The sequence below is a fragment of the Alosa alosa genome, chromosome 12 (assembly GCF_017589495.1).
Source record: "Alosa alosa isolate M-15738 ecotype Scorff River chromosome 12, AALO_Geno_1.1, whole genome shotgun sequence".
Taxonomy (NCBI): Eukaryota; Metazoa; Chordata; class Actinopteri; order Clupeiformes; family Clupeidae; genus Alosa; species Alosa alosa.
Genome location: NC_063200.1, coordinates 23,169,829 through 23,192,889, shown reverse-complemented (window position 1 = coordinate 23,192,889; position 23,061 = coordinate 23,169,829). Strand labels below are relative to the sequence as shown.

Below are 23,061 nucleotides of genomic sequence, written 5' to 3'. Positions count from 1 at the left end.
TCGTTGCCTCCTTGCCGGTCCGACTTTGGAGCCTTCACTCCTTGGCGTTCTCCTTCGGTTCCGTAAGCATACCGTGGCCTTCAGTGGAAATATAAAATCTATGTTCCACCAAGTTCACCTACTTCCCGATGACAAGCCCCTCCTCAGATTCCTCTGGCGAGCTATCGCTCAGGCTATAGAGCCAAAGACCTACGAGTGGCAGGTGTTACCTTTTGGTACAACCTGTAGCGCCATCTATGCCCTGCAACGTCATGCAAAAGAACACCCTGAGAGTGATCAGGAAGTACTATATTCAGTATTGAGGGTCTTTTACGTCGACAATTGCCTACAAAGTTTCCCTAATTCTTCCACAGCCAAGGCCCTGCTGGACAGACTCCGTAGCACACTTTCCCGAGGGGGATTTGAAATCTGTCAATGGGCCAGTAATGACTCCAGTGTGGTAAAACCATCCTCCAGAGGTAAGATCCATCAGCACTGAACTGTGGCTTTCTCAAACTGGGGTTGACCCCCAAGAATTCACTCTAGGCTTGTGCTGGAGTTGTCTACCTGATAGCCTGGGATATAAGCACCGTGTGATCAGGAAAGCACAGATCGAGAGTTGCATATCTTTTGTGATGCCTCAGAGAGGGCATATGGCACCGTTGCTTACTTACATGTTCATGACAGCCAAGATCACATTCATGTGGCATTCGTCATTGCCCGCTCCAGGGTGTCACCGAAGAAACAGCTGTCCATGCCTCGGCTCGAACTGAGTGCTGCTTTATTGTGAGCTCAATTGGCTACCACCTTAATGTGTGAACTTACCTTGTCATTTACCCGAACTATCTTGTGGAGTGACTATACAACTGTATTGACCTGATTGAAGTCTGAGTCTTGCCATTATAAAGTCTTTGTTGGGACCCGTATAGCAGAGATCCAAGACCTCACAGACTCAGATGACTGGAGATACGTGGACAGTCAACATAACCCTGCTGATGCCCTGACCAGAGGAATGACGCTTTGTGACTTAGCTCCTAATGCCTCTCATTCTTCTTTACTGCTAGGAGACGACAGTGAGTTAAAGAAGGCTGCTAAGTGCCTGAATGTCTCAGCAGCTCCCAGTGCATTACCGAATGCCTCCCATTACTGAACTTGGAGTGACCTCATCGCTGCAACTGAGTAGACACTGACCAAAGTTCCCACTGGTACTTCAGCAGAAACCTTCCTTTTGCAACAGTCCCAGATGTCTTGTTTCCCTGAAGATCTTGATGCCCTATGGAAAGGAAGGGCTCTCCCAAGGCAGAGCAGACTCCTTTCACTCTCTCCTGAACTGGATCCCGGCACCGGACTGCTGCGAGTAGGAGGAAGATTGTGTCGATCCCAGGATCTGGACCCGGACACTATCCACCCAATCATTCGGGACTCCAAACATCCAACCACACAACTCATCATTGGGCACTATGATTAGCGACTTACACATGTCAATGAGTCCCGAAGTCCCGAATGATTGGGAAAAATTGACAAAGATCACATTGGTGAACGCCGGGGATTGAACCCCCAACTTTATGGGTTACTGCATGCTAATCCAGCTCCTTATGCACACTACCTCTGCCCAGTGGTATTACAACAGTCAGTTCAAAAATATAATATAGATATGCGTGTTTACTATGCAAAAACCATTTTTAACTGTGTGTAAACATGATTTAGAGATGAGAATCAATGTAGGAATAATGCTTTACAAAATAATACATAATTTAATAATAGTTTAGATGTTTAATAAATGCTTAACAGTGTGTAGTAGAAGAAAACAGAAATTCTTGCATGGTTGTAGGTGTTTCTATCTGGGGCAAGGTAGTGTAGTGGTTAAGGAGCTGGACTAGCATGCAGTAGCCTGAAAAGTTGGGGGTTTGATTCCTGGCTTTCACTGTTGTGTGTGTCAATGGCCTTAATTTAATTGACATGTGTACGTTGCTTGTCTGCTAATTGAATGAATGTGAATGTAATCTTTACAACTCTTTTGTGTTGCAAGGCATAGGAAGCTCACAAAATATCATTAACTAACCACTCGTAACTCCTGAGTTAATCATGAATTATAGGATTAGGAAGTGGTTTATAAAATATGTATCCTCACCCTAACTGATCATTAGTGTATGTGTATGTAACAACTGTTAAATAATGGAAATATAACTTCATCAAAAAATATGATTGCATAATTTATTAAGACAGATTTAAGTTTTTGCAGTGTACCAATTTGCTTACCTCTTTGTAGTTTGCGTCTCAGTGCTTTGATGCAGGGTGCAACAAATGAAAGCATACAGCAGTGGATTCACACAACTGTTGAGGAAAACAATGCTCTGCCTGGCACACCGGGGTCCCCTGTAGGCCAACCTTCTAACAGCTAAAACAGATTGTGAAGGGGTAATGATGATCATTACGCTAACAACAACATATAGGGAGTACTAAAGATGAAAAATGTCACTATGATGCAGGTCACAAGTGGTAGTTTGTAGTTGGACAGGGCTCTGTCATTGACCTTTCTGTGCAGGCAGAGGTATGAAGTCATCAGGATACTCAATGGTGTGACATAAAGCAACACAATTTCCAGTAGAACACCCATTTTCTCGCCCTCTGATCTGACGACCTGCTCGCACTGGAGTTTACCTTCATCCTTAATGACACTGAAAGTGATCACTGGGGAAGTGGTGAGCACGCCAGCAAGCACCCAGACGCCCGACAACACAGCCAATTCTCCTCGCTGACCAAGTTTGTTCCATTGCTGACGATGCAGAACCAGCACGTACCTCTGTACGCTCATGACTGTGAGCATGCTGCCGTAGATGCCTGCATAGGCGTCTCCACTGACACATGAACACTAGGCCTACCACTGCGATGTTCCCAGGGACACCCAGCAGAAAGCACAGTCCATGAATAGCAACAGCAACTTGCTCACCAGATGAGATAAAGATAGAGTTTGAGTTGTTGTGATGGTTCATGATGTTTGATGGCAGAGACGACGATGCTAGTATTTTAGTTTGGGAACGTGCGCACACTTGCTCTTTTTTTTTTTTTTTTTTTTCAAATTTATTTGAGTTCAATCCCCAACACAAATGACGTTTCGAGCCCTTCGGCTCTTCATCAGACGACGATGCTGTCATTCCGGAATTGACATCACCTGTCTGGCTTTTCTTTCCCTTTGCCCTCCTAGTCGCTCAAGCTGTTCATAGCAGGAAAAAGGGCTGTTTTACGGGTCTATTTCCATAACCAAATATGTGTTCCATATCCTAATATGTGTTGCATTGGGGCTTTGGCTCCAAACAGAGGCAAACTGGTAGACACCAAGAAAACTATTTTGCCAGTTATCCAAACAAAATTATGCACAGTATTAATTAAAGAATGGAAAGGAAAAAAACTAGGAGATAAAGGGACAGAGAGGTTCAGTATTAAGATAGGAAGAGAAGAGACAGACAAATGGATAGACAGATACATACATACATACACACATACATACATATATACATACATACACATACATACATACATAGACACACAGTAAGACCAATGAAACAGGGAACTTTATTCACAGTTACTCTTAGCACACAAATGCAGCTGTGACGCACAAGAGAGAGTGGCTGAACGCTTGTTGTCACTGGAAGTGTTAATCACCATAGATTTCAACAGCACTTTTAAATAATCACACAGACTGATCTTTAGACCATCTATGCGTTTTATTTCACAGACTGAAAATAGACCTCTATCTTTTTAAACTTGTTCTCTAGTGCAATGAAGACAAAAGTTAGAATTGTTAACAGTAGGCAGGTCTACACATCTCTACAATCACAAGGAAGGGCACACACATACCCCTTTGCCCACAAAGAACCCTGTAAGTTGGAAGTTGTTGGAAATACTTAGACATCTAATTTATTTTCTGTTTGTTTGTTTGCTTGTTTTTTTTTTTGGATGACACATAGGCAGAGATGAGATGAGACATAAGCAGAGACGTGTTCAGTACTGCACTGCTTAACTGCTTTGCATTGAATACAAGCCTATTCAAAGAGAAGCGAAGCAAGTGTCTTCAGGAGAACAGTGCTTTTACAGGGAGCCAACAGTCACAGCAGCACGTGTATGTGTGTGTGTGTGAATACAGCCTACAGTGAGTCTGAAGGAAGAAGAAGTGCAGAGGGGTCTCCGAGGTGTGGCAGGTCATCGGAAGTCTTTTTTTAACAGTACTTCAACCGACAGGAAGTGAACACCTGATGACACGTTTGAGCAGTCAGTCCAGTTCAGTTCATTGCTCCACATCACAAACCTGTCTGACTTGTTGTGACTCAATGTCAGTCTTGTCAGCGACATTTGGACAGTTTCATCATCGGCCTCATTCGTAGCAATGACTGGCACGCAGATGACAAATATTATAGTGCAATAAAAAGAAACCATCGCTGGATGTGGGGTCAGTAAGTTTGACATTCAAGTGGGAGACACTGAAACCAACATCACACCAAATGGCCTTTGTGAGGACAAAGTTAAGGATTCCACATCAACAGGTGCCGAACCATTTTGAATTTACAAAGACAGCATTTTTTGATAAAATTCTCAAAAGCATCTCAAAAGCACGGCGTTCACCAAAAACGATGGAGAAAGACCACATCGGAGCTTAAACCTCACATGATATTTGCGTTTGACTCTAAAACTAACACTTGGATAAGTAAGTTAGACACGTGCAGTGGCTCAGAGCAGGAACCAAGGCCCTTCCTTTATTACTCAATTTGCAGAGCCAGGCCATCAGGGGATCAATGGGCTGGTGCAAAAAGGACTGGGAAAGAGCTTTTTCCAATGGCTCTCGAGCCTCTCAAGACCTCTGTGCGAACTCCATTGCAAAACATTGAAGATACAGTACGTGGAGAGTGTTGAAAATGAAAGCCATATGGGGCTCTGAAAACCTTAATAAAAGTAATTTGTTTCTCAACCTGGAAGAGACTGGCAGTAGTTTTCTCACTGTGTGCATCCCTCTGCACTGTGTAAGTGTGTGTATATGCTGTTTAATATGTTTTCTATAGTCGTGTGTTCTTTCCTCAGGATGAATAGAAGCGTATAGCCGCAAGATATTAAGGTTATTCAAAACAAACAAATAGGATTCCACGGACTTAATCACAACCACTCACATTAAATTGTTTTGTTGGTGTGTGTGTGTCAAACGTATTTATTTATTTATTTATTTATTTATTTGTATTGTTGTGCTAATCAGTCAGCTCAGTGGAGCAGCCACAGAATGTCTGATCTGTAATCAAAACGAATGCACAGTATTTACTGCTATAAATGATAGTGGGGGGATGCAATTTTTTGATTAGCCAGTGGCCAGCCATCCAATCAGGGAAGATGAGATGACCACTGAAAGTTTCATTGATGAATTTCTGCTCGGAGGCCTGCAGATTAAGCCTGCCATTTCATAGATAAGGACTACTTGTTTATCAATGCCAGTCTGCAAACACTTGATGTGCATCGGCGCATTTGGTGGGAATTTCAAAGTGCTGGAGCTGGAACATTTAGTGAGCAGTACTGTGCACATAGTCTGTTGAGTGGCAGAAAGTGATAGAGAGAGACAGAGTAAGAAAGAGAGAAAGAAAAAAAGTAAAAGGTGTGTTTAAAAGAGAACTACTCAGTATGACTGCAACCTCTGTCATAGGCTACTGAGCTGGCCAGAGGCCATTTGCAGTCTCTTGTGGCAGAGCAGAGTTCCTCATACACACCCTATAAATACAGAAGATGTGTGGTGCACACAAATACAGTATTTGTCCAAGGTGGGCAGGTATTTGGCTTGTGTGTGTGTGTGTCTATGTGTGTTTCAGAGTGTAGGCAACTGTGTCAGAGAGCAGGTGTGTGTGTGTGTTTACAGATGGTGATCTTTAGGGCTTGTGTGTAAACACATTCATTTTCTTCATTGAAACCAATCTGAATGCTGTTCCATTCGTCATTCGACTAAATCAGTGTGTAGTTGAATTGATCTGTGTGCATTCTCTGTGTGTGTCTATACTCTGGAGGAGCAGAGTATGTCAGTATTCATTTGCTTACTATTGCATACCTCTCACGAGCACATATCCACACATCTCCAAGCTTAAAACATGTATGAATCATAGAAACAGAGTAGGAGAGAATAGAAATCCCCAGGGCTTTGGAGGAGGAAGAAAACAAATGATGGGAGCCTCTATAATGTCATTCCTCAGAGTGGTTAGTCACTCTTTGACCTTTCAATAAATAATGGGTATTCCATTAGTTCACCTATCGGAATCCTTAATATTGAATGCTGAGAATAAGCATGTTTGGCTTGGTTAGCTGGCCATGGTTCTGGGATGCCTATAGTGGAATTTGCATGTGAGCGATGTCCACTGACACCCACTATGGATAAGGGGTAATGTGAGTTTAGAGCTACTCGTGGAGTGCAGAAGAATGGGGAGGAGATAGGAGGCTTTGCAAGGCAGGTAAGGACCGTTTAAATCTCCGACAAGTGTAAGTGGCAAGCGTGATGGCTGTCAACCATCCAGAGGGCTCCTCATAAACTTTGTTTAGAAAAACGTCATTAAGATGTTTTTAACGATGTCCATTAAACCCACTTCACTGGGTCTCCAGAAAGATAGTCGGCTAGGAACACAGTACCTGTAACCAATCTATACAATTCTATACCTATTAAATCTCCGTAGTCATTTACTTTTACATCCTTATGTATCTTTATCAGTAGTGCATAGGCACATATCCTACCAACATTACCTCTAACGTAAGTGTGTGTGTTTATATCTATGTTTCTGTCTACATCTATTTATACTGTATGTATAACTCTACACTTGTGTGCATTCTAATGTATGTAAGCCACCAATCTCAATGAGCATTTGCCCACCCTATAACAGTCATGTTAAACACTTTCAAACATCACAAAAGTCTTTGGACATTGTGTGTAGTAGGCGTGTGTGCGAAATCTTCCACCTCCCTCTCTGACAGCATGTGTCCCTCCCTCAGGTCATCAGCTCATGCATCTGTTCTCTACACTACTGTGTAGTCACACTGTCCAGTCTTGAGCCATCCATCTTTCTATGCCAGTGTGTGGTCAAACTGTCCCCTTACTCCGGGCTGCCGGCGTGCAGACCCTCCGCCCTACGCCAGCGTGTAGTCGAACTGTCCCTTCTCAAGGCCGTCGAGCCCGTCAGCCCAGGTGGAGGTGGGCATGCTGCGGTAGGGGTCCAGCAGGATGCGGAAGCAGCGCACGATGAGCACGCCCAGCAGCAGGAAGAGGAAGAGCACCAGGGCGAAGGTGGTTTTCTGCTCCAGCGTCACCATGCCGGTGGCCGGGTGCGGCGACTGGCCGCGCGGGATCTGGATCGCTGGCGGCAGCAGCGACGACGAGAAGGAGGAGAAGGAGGAGAAAGAGGAGGAGGAGGCAAACGTAAAGGACTCTGCCTCCATGGGCCACCACCACGAGGACGAGCAGGAGGATGACAAGGAGATGCAGGACGAGGTAGTGTAGAAGGAAGAGGACGAGGAAGAAGAGGAGGTGGAGGAGGAAGAGGAGAAGGAAGAGGCGTGCTCCCACAGCAGCAGCCGCAGTGGCATCCTCATGCGAGAGCCACCGGCCCCACGCCCCCACCCCCACGGGTACACGTCATAGTCTGCAAGAGAAAAGGTGGAGGGGGGTGGAGGTATGTCAAAAAGAGAACGAATAGAATCAAAGGACAAGAGCAAGAGTAAGACCCAGGAATGTCAACAGTGAGAAGTAGAAGTGCAGACAGGATGACAAGTGAGCGAGGTGCGGAGGAAAGGATGCGAGGAAAAGAGGAAGAGATCAGGAAATAAAAATAGATGACAACAAAAATGTGTATAGGTTTTTGGTACCCAAAGTGCGTGGGAGAAGGAAAATAACAGCAGAAGAGTGAAGAAAACACAGAAAGATGAAATGAGAAGAGGAATGAGAGAAAGAAAAGAGATGGATGACAGGGAGAGACAGAAAGAGAGGGTAAGTGTAGTTCATTGTTAAAACATTAATAAAATCTCTCATATTAATGTATTATGCTAGTTTACATGGGGAAAAACAGCTCGATTATGTCAATTAGTGAAACATATACACCATAATCTCCCATAGGAGAGGGAGAAAGAGATAGGGAGAGACTGACAGAGAGAAACTGAGGAAGATAAGAGACAGAAAAGAAAATGCAAACCACAAAGCTCACAGTCCTCTTTAGCCAAGCAGTATATTAGCACAGATGGAGATCGGAAGCACCAGTGTATTTTTTATGTGTCATTGTTTGACCTTTTTACCACCAGTATGCCACAGGGAATTTGAATTTAAAACATCCACGAGTTGGCTGGATTCCATTGGGTGTTCCAATAGCTGCAAAGGCCAACCTGATCATCTGACACTTTTTAAGCCTCGACTGACTGTCATTGACTTTTTTCCAATTATTTCCATGTCACTGAATTAAAAACAAATTTGCACTGTTTCAGAAGAACATCAAATGCCTGACTGTAGTAAAAGCTGTCACTTCTTTGGTTTCGACTGCCAGACATGTAAGACCTGTGTGAAGTGAAGAGCTTTTTTCCATTCCCAAGTGAAGTCTGCATCCCGCAGAGATCCTCTGACACTTCTTAATTGGCATTCATTGGTCAATCTGCCATCTTAAAAGGATCAGCCCGACACTTCTGTCACCCGGCACCCCAGGGGGCTAGCTTTGGTGGGCTGGATGAGATCTATGCAAGAGTAGGCGAGAAGTGTGGGTGTGTGTGTGTTTGGGGTGGCTTTAGCATTAACTGACTTTGTCAGCTAGGTCCTCAGCCACCACCCTCAACCCCTACCCCCTCAGGAGAGCTCCCTGAGTCCCGGCGACCCTTCAAGACGGCGCAAGAGTGACAGGAGTGAAGTTGGCAAGTGCAAATCCCTGCGTGGTGGTGGAGGGGGACGTCACTGCAGATTCACACCTTCGTCCTGACCTCGCACTGCGGCCCTCTGAAATCCGGCATGTGTCCTTCCTTCTCCTCTCACTGACTGGGCACAAGATGGAGGCTGATGCTGTTGCTGCCACTGGGCAAGATGGTTGTATTATTTTGTTGTTGTTCTCCAAGTTGAGAGCAAGTGCTTTTTTGTTTTTGCTAAGCCGATTCCCCCTGCACTGCGCTACTGCAAGGTGGTGCAAACCGAGAACAGGAGATGTAGGAGTCAGGGAGGAGGGAGTAGATTATTGCTCTTACTTAAGGCCATGGGTTCAGCCAAAATCTTGAAGACATACTGTACATGAGGACATCAACACCATACTGATATTTCATAGCTTGCAGAATCTCAAGAGGTCCTGTCTTTTTTTGGTGAGCTAGCTGACACTAAATTGGTGAGAAATGGAAAATGAGTGAAGCAAAAGGTTCTTGATTTTTTGCAGAACAAAAGAAGAGGAGGAAGAAGAGGTGCTAGACTGAGAGGAGGAATAAGTAGGGGAGCTGACATCTCAGGCAAATCCCTACTGCTCAGCCCTGGAAGCCAGAGAGGAATGAAAGAGAGAGGGAGGGAGGGGCCCTGCAGATTAGGATTTTGAAGTGGATTAAAACACAGCAAGTTGTCTTCTGCTTAAGCCTCCTCTGACACAGGTAGAAGCTGCAGCCTCTTCAGCCATCATCAATGGCAGCAGGTCTCATGTTTTGCCTCGAAGTGAGAGCTGTACTTAGCCAAGAGTCTCTCTCTCTCTCTCTCTCTCTCTCCTTAGAACAGCATGGAGGCAGTTTGAGCATACTGAGTAGTTGACACCTGTCTCCACTCTGTTGTTCTCTCTCTCTCTTAATTTTTCTGTCACCTGTGCTCTCTTGCCCTCTCTCTCTCTCTTTCTCTCTCACTGTCTTCACGTTCCCAAAGAGATGAAAAACAGAAGAGTGGAATGGAAGAGTAGAGGATTTGACAGTGACGGTGCCTTGCAGGAAAAAAAAGCCTGCTTTGTCAACCAAGAAACATGGGCTATTCTACAGCGTCGTTCTCACTTTTGACACACGCACGCACGCACGCACGCACACACACACACACTTGCATGTATAAATTTAAATGTAAATGCCATCCCTCAGAAAGACTGCCTGCTTTGCCAAGTGAGAGTCTGTAGGATTCTACTCTGCCAGTAAAATACAGACACAGACACACACACACACACACACACAAACTGAGTGCTTGCCTGAAGAGAGATAGATCTGCCAAGAAAAACAAAGATTAGGCCACATCTTATTCAGCGTGCACCTCAAAAGCACAGAAAAAGTGTGGAATCAAATGTTTATTCTGTGTTTAAGACACATCTCATTATCTTATCAAGTCAAACTTTTTCTTCATTGGGATTTGGCAGGTCTTGCCAGTTTGGATGCCAAGCAGGACACAGACAAGGACATTGTTTTTTAAGGACACGAGTGAGGAAACATTTATGATTAGTGTGCACTGTACATGTAATATCAGAAATACCACATCACTGCCTGAGAGTTTTATGTTTGAAATGATAAACAAGCCGCTATGACAGCACACTACTTTCTTTGAAACCACCCAATGGTCCAACTGTAAGAAACTAAAGGACAGCAGACATTTTTTAATATTTGTAGGAGTTCTCAACTACTTATAATATACTGATATGAGAATATACTAGATATTTCTTTTCAAATTCTGAGTTCCTTATTGATTAAGTTAACTTAGTGTGTATGTGTGTATGAAAGTGATTTACTAGTGTGCGTGTGCGTTCGGAATTAAAATGTAATCAAATTGAATCAAAATGACACATTTCAAGAAAGGCCAATTTCCCTGAGCTAACAAACTGCCAAGAACTGCCGTAATAGCTCTGACCACACTTACTGACCCCCTATCCTTATCTTGCACTACCACAACAGGGACTGAGTTCAGATCATAATATGGATGGTGGCCCAGTTCCAGAGTGTTGTGGGTAAGTGCAGTGGAGTGTGGTGTTGTGCTCTGAGCGAGTGCTCCTCCTCCAGCAGACCACTTCTCACTGAGGGTAGGTGGGTGGGATGCAGAGTGGCAGGTGCAATCAGGCTATTGATGTGCTGTGAGAGAGGAGATGAGTAATGGATCATGGATCCATCCTGGAATATTCCCCCCCCCTCTCTCCCTGTGAGTGTCTGGTGTCTGTATGTATCAGGGAGAGGGGGGGGACAGGACAGTTCAGCCCGCAGCTATGAGTTGCTGTAGGCCTGTACATCTGCTGTGTTCTGAAAAACTGTTTTGTGCCAGGAGCCTACCTAACTACCTACAGGCAAATCTGCCTAATCATATTTTAGCCATATTCAAAATTCAAACTCGATTTGAATTGCCCTCAAACACTGGGCAGTAGGCATTCAGTGAACTAAGGGCTGTTTCACTTCAAACTGTAAATGGGAACTCTCCTAGAGGTGATTGTTATTTTCTGCTCTAATGCTTGCTTACATGCTTATTTCTTTTTTGAGAGAGAGAGAGAGAGAGAGAGAGAGAGAAATCATTGGTTAATAGTTAAGAAACATAAATAACAACAAAATGAACAGTTGCACTGGTTTGGTAAAAGAGATAATCAGGCCACTTGGGGGCACTATACAACAGAACAATCAACACACAACACACAGACACACACACAATTAACTGGCTGCAGAGTCAGTGTAGAGAACATCTCTGACATGAGTGACCATGGCCCAACTGGGAGTATTCAAAGTCCAATACACTGATTTCTCTTGTCCATAAAGCCAGCCATCATCTACAGATGCTGGCTCTATAGTATAGAAGTATCAGAAAGCCGTTGACATTAATTCTCATCAGGTTTCCACAAATTTAGCTTACTGTAAGCCAGTCCGAAATGACCCTTCATAGTCCTATTCTTGTTTTTAAAAATGAATCCAGTACAATTAACAAAGTATGGTTAAAGGGCATTGACTTATGTCATTGTAATTGTTGTCATTTCCTTGGGCCAAAAGTGAAAAATAAGCTAGTATAGTTGAATGAGATCCAAGACAGAGAGACATACACTGTCATTATGTCAGACAGTGTCCACAAACGTCTATCATCCGCATCCTCATTTTGTTAAGAGGTTGCTGAACCGATTTCAATGAAGGACAATATTAATCGGGGAAAGGTCTGAGTTCCTGCTACCACTTCTTTGACGATTCAAGAAAATTAGTTTGAGTTGATACAGCAGTGTAAGGACAAATTTAGCAAGGCATAATTAAATCTGGAGCATGGAGTTCACCTTCTAATGACTGAGATACTCGCTGTTGGAGAGGCGGAGGGGGAATGGAAATGTGCAGATCGTTTTAAATCTGGTACATCTGAGTGATAGACTAATGGAAAGTCACTCCCTTTGAGGGGGAAGTTGGGAGAAAGACTGGGAGATGAAAGTGTTTCTTTATCCCACAGAGGGCCAAAATCTGTTAAATGTCTAGGTCTTTAGAAATGCGAACGAAAGATTTTTAAAAGGCACATTGTCATTTGTAGAATTTTCAGGAAAGTTGCTCATTTAACTCTGCCAACTCTTGCCAAAATGGAGGAACATGGCAAGTTTTAAACTAATGATGCAGCACTGGACCATCAACATAACCACCAATGAGGCTTGTGTGTGTGTCTGTCAGTGATTCAATCAAAGTACTTCAGCAAGGGTTCAGCAACCTCACTCATCAAATATGCATTGCAATCTCTCCCTCCCTCTCGCCCGTCTGGAGTTCATGAGGGAACTTATGAGAATCACTGTTGCTTTTTCCACTGAGGCGATACAAAAGCATTGAGTACCCTTTTTAATTACAATCCTGGCCCTGATTCATTTTCATTTAGACGATAAAACGAATCAGTGTCATTCACCATTCGCTGTAATTCGTTTTATTTCAAATAAAGCATGAGGCTGCTTACATTCCCACTGAGTCACAGACACATTGCATATTAATATTTGGAGAGGCTTATTAACGTATACCATTAATCACGGATCTCATTCAAAGCAATGGCATGAGGGTATTCATTTGAAGGAGTAATAACTAGTAGCCAAAGCTTTCACAGGGAAATCCCCACAAAACAATACACACAGCAGCAACAAGCAACAGATATCAAGGGAAATGAGTTGGAATTATGACCATGTCCATCATCTTTGTTGCAAAGCGCAAGGGGTCATACAATGGTGGCTACTCTAGAAAGTTCTCTAGAAAAACAATTGTTGCCGACTATCAAAAGAACGTGCCAGAATAATATATATTTAAATACTGACAATACTCAAAATTACTCAAAAAGTTGCCTTGTGTATCATCAGCGTAAGACAAACAAATGAAAAACTATGAATGGCAAATGGAAAACTTCATGAATACCCCCAAACAGCAGCTGACGAATTTAATGCCACGAAAACAGCGCTGCATTGATTCACAAAGGCATTGATTCACCCACATGAAGCCACCGGGTCTCCCCTCAGCAAAATAGACCTATTAGTGCATTTGCCAGGCATTCTCCATGCAAAGTAGAGGCACACCTGCCACTCTGCTTGTCTGGATGCAGGGGCGGTTCTAGGGGTGGGGCCACAGGGGCCCGGACCCCATCTGAAATCTCATTGGCCCCTGACTGGCCCCTGTACCGTCAATCATCAATAAGTGTCAAACTTGTTGAGAACAACGATCAGAGATGCAATTCCATTCCCAAACAACTGGTGGCAGTAATGCACCTATGAAGCCTGAAAGCTAAAGCACACAGTGAACTGTAAAGGAAAGAATACATTTGTCTCTGCTAATGTGAAGAAACGATACATTTGGCTAACGGAAGTATCAGCTAACTTGAAGAACCGATACATTTGGCTAACGAAAGTATCAGCTAGAATTCTAACGTGAAGAACCGATGGCAGCGTTTCATCCTCCACAGAAGTTTCTTGGTGAGTCACAAATCTCTATGTTGGTTATCATCATTATGTGAAAGGGACGTTTATTTGTTGCTGTCCCAATATGTTAAGTTTTTCAATTAAATTACGAAGCAGCAGCAAGCTTGCAGTGAACTGTTAACTGACTTAAGTCAGTGTCAGTGAACTGTTAACATTAACTTAACGTTAGGTTACTTGAGTTGAGGTTTGATTGTTATTCATTGTTAGCATGCTGATAGATTTTATGTAAGGTAATGTATGAAGTGTTTGAAATGGTGTTATATGAAATGCAGAGAAATGGACATCCTGTTTGTTTGGGGTCCGAAATTAATAATATTACATGCGCTAGTGCGCCTTACCAAATGTAAATAACGTTCGATTTTTTTTTGCTTGAGGAAAAAGTTTGGCAGCTGCTAACATGAACATGAGAATAGCCTACATGCCTAATAGCTAACGCTACGTTTTTGTAGTTAATGTGAGCTATCATTGCAAAGTTATTAACCACTATTCTGAGTTTATTTGATTCATGGGCTTCGCATGAATTCTGTCTTAAAGTGTTAGGACAAGGAGAGTTTCATTGAGATACATTGGTTATATTTTCTACTCTATTCACTCAAGCTTTATAATTTAAAAAATAATAATAACTGGTTTTACAGTTGCCAGACGACATGCTGAATACAAGCATGGATTTTGTGACACGCATTTGTGTTTCACCTACAGACTGGGATGGCGCAGGAGCTGGTGACTTCAACCCACCAGTCACCAAGCATAGCTGCTCCTAATGGTATGATGCTATTTCCTATTGCCACTACAGTGAGCATATTTTGTCATTCATTTTAGAAATGCCAGGTTGACAGTGGGTTATGAAAGTTAATAACAATTAGGCTAAGTTACTCAAACTCATTTTCTTCTCTCCAGACATTCCCATTCTAGAGCAGATGGTTCTGTACAACCTCTCCTAAACTGGTATTCCGCAAGATGCAGCACGGAAATAGGAAGAGGCCACTCAATGACTTCTGATACAAAGACTTCAAATGGTAGGAATTAGAGTTCTCAACGGGCCTGAAAATTACAACCCGACCCGACCCGGCCCGTGGCTTTTAAAGCCCGGACCCGATGTAACCCGACACATCAACATGAATTATCTGCCCGAACCCGGCCCGCGGCCTGACGAAAAACATACGTTTTGACTGTTAAACCCTGACTTTATTTAGGTGAAGATTCAACACATTAGCGTGACAATTTGCTTAAAACGGTGATTTTCTCCTCTTCTGGCGTATCGTGAAGGAAGAACCATGCCAACTTTGGATGCGGTTATCTTAGCGATACTTTTTGCAATAGGCCTACCCTCGATATACATATCGTTGGAAAGCTTAGTTTATGGCCATTCATGTGAGCACAATAACTTAATTTTGTAAATTTTACCAAAGCGACTGGTTTCGCCTTGCAGGGTCACATATTTCATCAGCACCTTGCATTTTGAGCATTGCACATAACCTGTAGAATTTCCATCAGAATCCAGCACCACTCCAAACACTTTCCAGACCTCTGATTTCCCCACTCCTGTAGTAGCGACGGTGAATTCACCTGCGGCAAGTTTAGTCTACTTTTCACCAACTCCATCTTCTTCTCCAGGCTAAAGGCGTGCACGCAGCGTCTGCCCCTGCCCCTCTCCATGATGCACGTTGCACGCAGGAGCAGGCTTTCTTTACGGTAAACAGCTGCGAAGATTAATAAAAAAAAAATTTCACTGAACAGAAAAGATTAAGCATCAGCAAGAAGTATACTGAGATGGTGATGCTTTTTAAGTGGGTATACCAGAGACTTTCTAATGAGGAGACACAGCACTCAAAAAATCCTCCATAGAAATGCATGGGGCTAGTTTGTAACGCCAATATGGCCCTTGTCTACACATATCCCACCCCTTCCTCGGCAAAACTTCGACATGTGAATACATTGAGCCAATCATGTGGTGTGATGTGAAGACATCGTGCCAATCATGTGAACTTGCTGCTGGAGCAAGATTGGTGTCGTGAAGCCTTGCGCACGCACATTTCTGCCGAATAGGATGTCCGATAAGTGCCCAAAAAGCGTTGCAATATGGCCGTTGAGTGGAGGGACTTGCCTAAAAGGACTTTGGGTATACTGCGTATAGTCCTGCATATCACGTAGACTACGTGCCTCTGCCTTACTGAACAAGGGATTTTCTGTGTATGGATGTTGACCGGTTCTTGGCCCCTCAGTGTATGATGTGGCCCCTGTCTCAGAAAAATCCTAGAACCGCCACTGACTGGATGTCGACTGCTGTCAGAGACTACAGCGCTTTAATTGGAACAATGGGATTTGATCCAAGTGACAAATTGAGAGTTTCTGATGACTAAATGAGAAAATGAGGGTCTGTTTTTTGTCTGTAGTGGCTTATTGTGTGGTGTTTGTTGTGAATGGGTAAAATATGTCCACTGACGATCTTGTTTACTGAAACTGCCTATTTTTGTTCAACTACAAAATATGTTGTGGAGTATATTTAGAGCCTGAGTATTTTGCAAAAGAAAATGTCTGCATGTTTCCATGTGCTGCTTTGATGAATCTCTTACAGGTCTCTAAAAAGTCCTTCAGCACTGGGGCCAAATGAGTTGTAGATGGACTGTGACAATGCAGCCTGCACTAAAGATAGATTCAATTCAACCAAATCAAACATCCACTGGGCTCTAATTGGTCAAACACCGACCCAATAGAGGCAATAGATGTGATGGCAGAGCCAAGAGACTGGGCACCTACTTCAGAGGGGCCTTCCCCCGGAGGATTCAAGCAAGACGGAGGCCATGGCAGGCAAACACGGGTATTGATTACTCCCTAGTGAAGGTTTCTAAGAGAGAAACTTTTTTTTTTCTGAATGGCCCTGGTTTAATTTCATTCTGTAAATAGGCCCGCCAGCAGTCCCGCCAGGTTTGTTTTGTCTGCCTCATCCACAAATTTGTCTAATAGTGTCTTAGCCCTTTTTCGGCAGGTGGGGGAGGGTGGGTGGTGGTGGTGGGCAGGGGGCTGCCATTGTCAAGGCCAATGTCGTGCAGATCAGAGCTCAGCAGGCAGTCTGGATGTGAATGCTCAATCAGATCAGCCCTGCACGCACACACACATGCATGCATGCACACTCACTCTTTCTCTCTCTCTCACGCACGCACGCACGCACGCACGCACAGACACACACACACACACACACTCACACACACACACCTCACGTCCTCCTCCGGTCCCAGAGGAGGGACAAAGACACTGTGTGGCAGCAGGCCATGTGTCTGTCGGGTGGGATTCATCCCTCCTTCCAGACCTCTGGGTCCTGTGTATCTAACCCGGGGAGCACGCATGTGTGTGGCCCCAGGCCCTGAGGTGGCCCCAGCGGAGACGGAGCCAAAGACACACAGATGCTGCCATGAGTGAGGAGGGCACCGCAGGGGGAAGGAGAAAGGGGGCGGAATTCAAACAGAGGCGGTTTGTGTATTCACCTTGGGTTTGGGTATCACACAGCTACACAGGCACACACATGTACACACATACAGTACAAACACACACACGATACACTCACGTACAAATAGTGCTGTCAGCTGCCACATCCTCTGAAAAATAGGCAAAAATACAAAAATGTAAGGCTATAAAAAGCCAGATGGGCTGATTACTAAGATAACCCTTTTAAGAAAAGACAAATACTGACCATTTCTGTTCTGTTCAGTTCTCAAAAAAAAAACCCTCAAATATCACAGTGCACACGCACGCTGCCTCGCATTCCACATGAGGTTTTTTTTTATAAGGATCTAAATTTTTATTGCCAAGGTGCAAGAACTACAGCACTGCAGTAGCCTACTCACTCCTTGCATAAACACTGGCTCTAGTAAGAGCATGGATAGATGGAGAAAGAACGAGAGGGACAAACCGAGAGATGAAATAGAACACAATGTTAAAGAATTACCATAATATTCTCTACTGGAGAAGGAAGAGAGATGAAATAGAACACAATGTTAAAGAATTACCATAATATTCTCTACTGGAGAAGGAAGAGCATAACTATGAGGCATGCATTAGAGAGAAAATGACAGGAACATTATTGCAAACAATTATAATGAATGTTATAGTATAGTGAAGCAACAAGTACATAAAGCACTGCATGGAATTGCTACATTCAAAATTACAATTACAGGAATACTACATATGGTAATAAACAAAACATATCTGAGCACTTTAGAGACACTGCAATGGTAATCTACCATATCAGTGATGGTGAGGCACAGGTGCTATGCATTAATCTTCACCCTTCACCCTCATTACATAATTCATTTGAATTCTAACTGAGTAGTTATGAAAGCATAATAACGTTGTGAAAGTTATTGACCATATCCATTATCAATAGTTCTGAAGTTCAGCACCTGGAAGATTTGTGTTTGTTTGTTTGTCTGTCTGATAATGGGCAGAATAATTAATCTGGGTAAGAAGGTAAACACCCAAGGACTTGCCCGTTAGACCTCTCATAAATTACAGATATTGTGTTTGGAATTATGGGTAATTAACAACCAAAATAGGTGTAAAACCAGGGTACAGGGAATGACACTGATATAAGAGCTCTTAAAAATCAATATTCATTTTCATTCAGGGCAGAGGAAATGGTTTGTGCGGTAATTGATATTTAATGGATTAAAATATCCTGGCCACAGTTGCACTGTGAGCAAATGCAGATTTGCACTGCAGTGGAATCTGTTATATGCACTCACACAGACACACACACACACACACACACACACAAATTCAAAAGCAAATGCATATACACACAACAAACACACACACACACACACTCACACACACAAAACCCAATATACATATACACAAACAGGTATGCATAGACACGGGTATAATTAACAATACAGTTCACTGTTCCAGAAATAAAGCGAGGGGCATTCATGATGGTCCAGGGCCACAGAACAAACTGCTTCCCTATCCCTATACATGGGAGTCTGTGTTCCTGAGGGAAATATATGGATTAAGAATGGAAATCTCTGGAAAATCATTATTCTACATTATGAAAAATACCACCATCAACGAGTAGACCTCAATTACTGTTTTCACAAGCAGATATCCATTCCTTGGCACAGCACAGTGCATAAACACACACACACACACACACACACACACACAGAAATATACACACATTGAAATATATGCAACCAAATAAATATAGATACCCATCCAATGGCACACACAGACTCACCCATGCTCACATGATGTCGCCCACAGACCCAGCCTGTCAAACACACACAGTGAGTGCAACCCTAATCACGCGGTACATGATGCAATTACCAAATGGCAGTAAACCCATTTTCTGCCTGATTAGAATTTAGGAGGACAGAAGAGAGAGCTCCTCTGTAACAACTGCATCTCTTTACTACCAAACAGCTTCATTACAAAATAGCTCACTCCACTTAGGAAATTAATGAGAATGAAATCAAATTTCTCCAAGTAAATGCAGATGACCAAACTATACAATCTGTTCCTGATAAAATACAGACTAAAATACAGAAATAAAAGAACCCTCCTGCTCACTGTCCCTCACTCCTAAAATAGCTTTCAGCATATTTATTTATCTATTTTTATTCAGTGTTGTTTCTTTCAAATGTCCAAATGTTTTTGTTGTTATGGTCTTTCTACACTAGAAAATGGTGTTCACCCCTCCAAGGGTGTTATGTTTTGGGTAAATCAAAACAAAATAAATAAATAAAAAACAAAACCTGCTGGAGGCTAGCTATAACAGTGATGCGTGTAACATAGGCTTTATGTCAAACATGACAAACCATAGCTCTGTGGGGACACTTCAAATAGCCCTATAAAACACTCACTCACTTCTCCTTTGAAGTTAGAGCCCAAGGTCAAGCAATTGGAGAAAGCCAGGAAAGTGCTCAACAGGATGTAGGCATATACCCCTAGGGGCCACACCTACATAAAGGCTTCGTATTTGGATGCGTATTTGATGTTGCTGAGTTGTTGTTGGCTTTCTGGAGTCTTGTCTGTTCCATTCAGGGAGGTAGGCAATAAATCAGTTGCAAGAGGCAAGATTTGTAATCTCTTAAAACTGCAAAAAGCGTACTGGCAGTGGTTCTGCTGCAAGGAAAACCAATGAGAAACTGAGAGTGAATTATCTCAATGGCAAAATCCAAGACTGCATTCATCAGATCTGTCATATAACAGCCAGCCTACTGCATGATATTACCCTTGAACATGGATAACTGTGTAATAGCTAGTGGATAAATTAGTGATATTAAAGCAAATGTGATATGACCATGCTACTTCCATAGTGGGGTACTTAATTACCAGTCACACATTCCCACAGCTATAGTTATTATATGTTATTTAATATTACACTTCGCCTGTAGCAATGAAGAGACTAGTGAGACGCAGTGATTTAGTGTATGTGAATTCGTACTTGTTAGCTATGATGCGTAATAGCTCTGAGCAAGCCCTTGTGTATTTTAAAATAACGGTTCTCGCTGCAGCCATTCAGGTAGTGAACATCTGGTGGACAGCTGTGCACCACAAGACACTAAATACGCATTACCGCGCTTGTTATGTTCTGTCTTCATATCGCTGTATCCTGGAACAAACAAAAACCATGGTGTTGGCAGTTGGTGCGAAATGTGTTTGCAATATGAAGCATACAGTTCTAGTGATTCAACATGCCAGGAAACTTCTATGAGCTATCAGTCGATCCAGTTTAAGGTGCAGATCGACTCCACCCTAAATATTTGACAGCATGCACACATTTAGTCTATCCTGATAGGAAACCTAACATACATAAAAAGCAATAGATTTCAGCATTATCCTCATAATTCATGTCAATAAACCGCATTTAACAATAAGCTCAAATGTGTAATGCATAGGCTACAGCAACACTTTCGGTGTTTTGAAGAAGCGAATAATTTGCATTAAAGACGGTTAATAAACAATAGCCTACCTGTGTCTGCATAAATTAGAAGCTGCACATGTTGAATGATTTTTGGGATGCGATAAAATATGAAATAACGGGGAGAATCACAGGCGAAGGACCCATTCATGTCAGAGCTATTGCGGTAACCTCGAGCACACGGTCATCCCCACGTTCACTCAACAAGTGCAACGAAACCGAGCTGACGATACAAACGCTGCTGTCATGAGCTATTCTCGTCTATGCTATCGCCACTCTCCATTCTTCTCCCCAAGAATATAGGATTCAAACAACACCGAACTGTGGGCTAGCCTATTAGTACTGTGAAATTACATGCTGAATTGTACCTTTGTATCCATGCAAGGATGTCGGATCCATTTCCAGAGTTACGGAGGAAACCTGAGGGTTTCGCCCATTCTACCTTCACCGGTCTCCCTTTGGCACCAGCGCATAAAATATAAAACAGGGAAGGAATCTAGAGAGAAGAGCAGGTGTTGCTGTTCCGCTACGGTCACCGCAACTGAGCCTTGCTGAACTAAAAAAAAAAAAAGAGGACAGAAATCCCTTCGTGACGGAGAGTCCGACGACTCCGCGCTCCCAGTTGCGCCTCGCGCCCCTGTACAGCGCGTGAGTGAAGTGTGTCTGACGCTGCTGTAGAGGGAGAGCCGAATAATTGCGCGTTTAAACCAACCGCATATCAATAAGACACTGAAGGAATGATTGCCCTGTCCCTCTCACAGGCACGAACACAATTAAACCAAAACAGAAGATGTAACCGGGTGTTATTCCTCTCCATTGATGACTTTGTTGTTTTTCTGCCATGGTTGCGCTCACTAAAGTGACAAGCTATTGAATTACTGAGAGAAGTATCAAATGAATCAGGTTGGGGTATGTTGACATGACCATGCTGTTTGATATAGTAGGCTAATGCCTGTTTAGCACATGGACCCTTCATTGCAAATGTCACTTACAAGCAACCTCAGCTACTTCTCTGTTGTCAAGGCTATCATATTGAAAATGATTGGTATTAACACCTAAATGTTTATTTTGAAGGTTGGGCCTTTGGCGTGTTTGCATCTATGTAGTGTATGGAGATACACTAATGAGTAAATGGAGTATTTTAATTTAAATGTATTTGATATGTGACCCCTGACCCCATGTGTTCATTGGACGCTGCTTTTGCATAAATGTAAGCGCGCCACTCTGGTGTCAAGCGAGAGGTCAATGTTATGAGTTCCAGTATCTGCTGTAGCTACGCGTTATATCCATGTTAACTCGGTTAGAAAATAAAGAGGAAGATCAAAAAATAACCTATCGTTGTATATTGCAGTCATTTTGTAGATACACGACAATCTACAGGAAAAATATCAGCTTTAACCTGTGGTAAATCAAGATGCAACACTTGAGCCTATGTGTGTCCAGCAGGGCGTGCAATTTCGTTTGGCATATTTTATTACCATATTTAGGCTATAAACAGAGATTCGTGCAGAGCTAATGAGGTATTTATTAAACAAACAGGGCTATTTGCAGAGTCGTCATAATTCAATAAATCAATTTGAAAACCAAAACGTGTGTGGCGGAGATATTCTACAGTTCCTCCCAAGCGGGACGGGCCATGCCAAATGGCCAATGAATATTCAAACAGACGGAACTGCTTCCACAAGGGCGACATCGCTGCAAACATTGTAATTGAATGCACGTCGTGCGTCACGCAGTAATGGAACTCTTAGCTTTGCCATTTGTCTCTCGGTCTCTGCTGTTTTTCTCCTCATCCTTATTCTGATACCCATGGACTTGATAGTGGTAGTGAGCCACTCTAGGCACTTAACAGTCTTAGCGGGTGTGTGCAGTAGTGGTCAGGGGCTACCCTGTTGACACTGGAACCACACCCATATCTCTCTCTCTCTCTCTCTCTCTCTCTCTCTCTCTCTCACTATTTATCTCTCTGTGCCTCTCTCCTGAGGTGATGCATGCTACTACTGCATAACTGACCGAACAGCAGGTGCATTTTTCTGAGCCAGAGACAAAGTGTTTTTAGAGAGGCTGACGGTCCCTTGAGCCCCACAGCAAGTTGCCTTTTCAGGCCAGGAGCAGGAGGCAACAAGTCTTGAGTGCATGTAGCCAGAGACTTTCTAATGTGGAGACACAGCACTCAAAAAATCCTCCATAGAAATGCATGGGGCTAGTTTGTAACGCCAATATGGCCGTTGTCTACACATATCCCACCACTTCCTCGGCAAAACGTCGACATGTGAATACATTGAGCCA

At 43.2% G+C, this 23,061-nt stretch overlaps 1 protein-coding gene across 2 annotated transcripts; it reads right to left on the bottom strand.

The window, feature by feature from the left end:
• Positions 1 to 3,538: 3,538 nt before the first annotated feature.
• Positions 3,539 to 21,513, bottom strand: LOC125305116 (cortexin-1). Of its 2 annotated transcripts, none has more exons than XM_048259726.1 (2): positions 21,141 to 21,513; positions 3,539 to 7,631 (listed from the first exon to the last, which is right to left on the bottom strand). In XM_048259726.1, exons 1-2 carry the CDS (start codon positions 21,169 to 21,171, stop codon positions 7,120 to 7,122), a joined length of 543 nt encoding a protein of 180 aa, XP_048115683.1. In that variant the 5' UTR covers positions 21,172 to 21,513; the 3' UTR covers positions 3,539 to 7,119. The 2 variants fall into 2 exon arrangements, with proteins under 2 accessions (XP_048115683.1, XP_048115684.1); XM_048259727.1 differs by lacking the exon at positions 21,141 to 21,513 and adding an exon at positions 15,420 to 15,590.
• Between the last annotated feature and the right edge of the window lie 1,548 nt (positions 21,514 to 23,061).

What these genes read in the sequence shown, in the direction of transcription:
- LOC125305116 (XM_048259726.1), bottom strand. Translation starts at nt 21,171, where the DNA reads ATGGATCCGACATCCTTGCATGGATACAAAG. An exon ending in ATCCTTGCATGGATACAAAG is followed by an intron (nt 7,632 to 21,140) that starts GTACAATTCAGC and finishes TTTCTCTTGCAG; the next exon opens with ACTATGACGTGTACCCGTGG.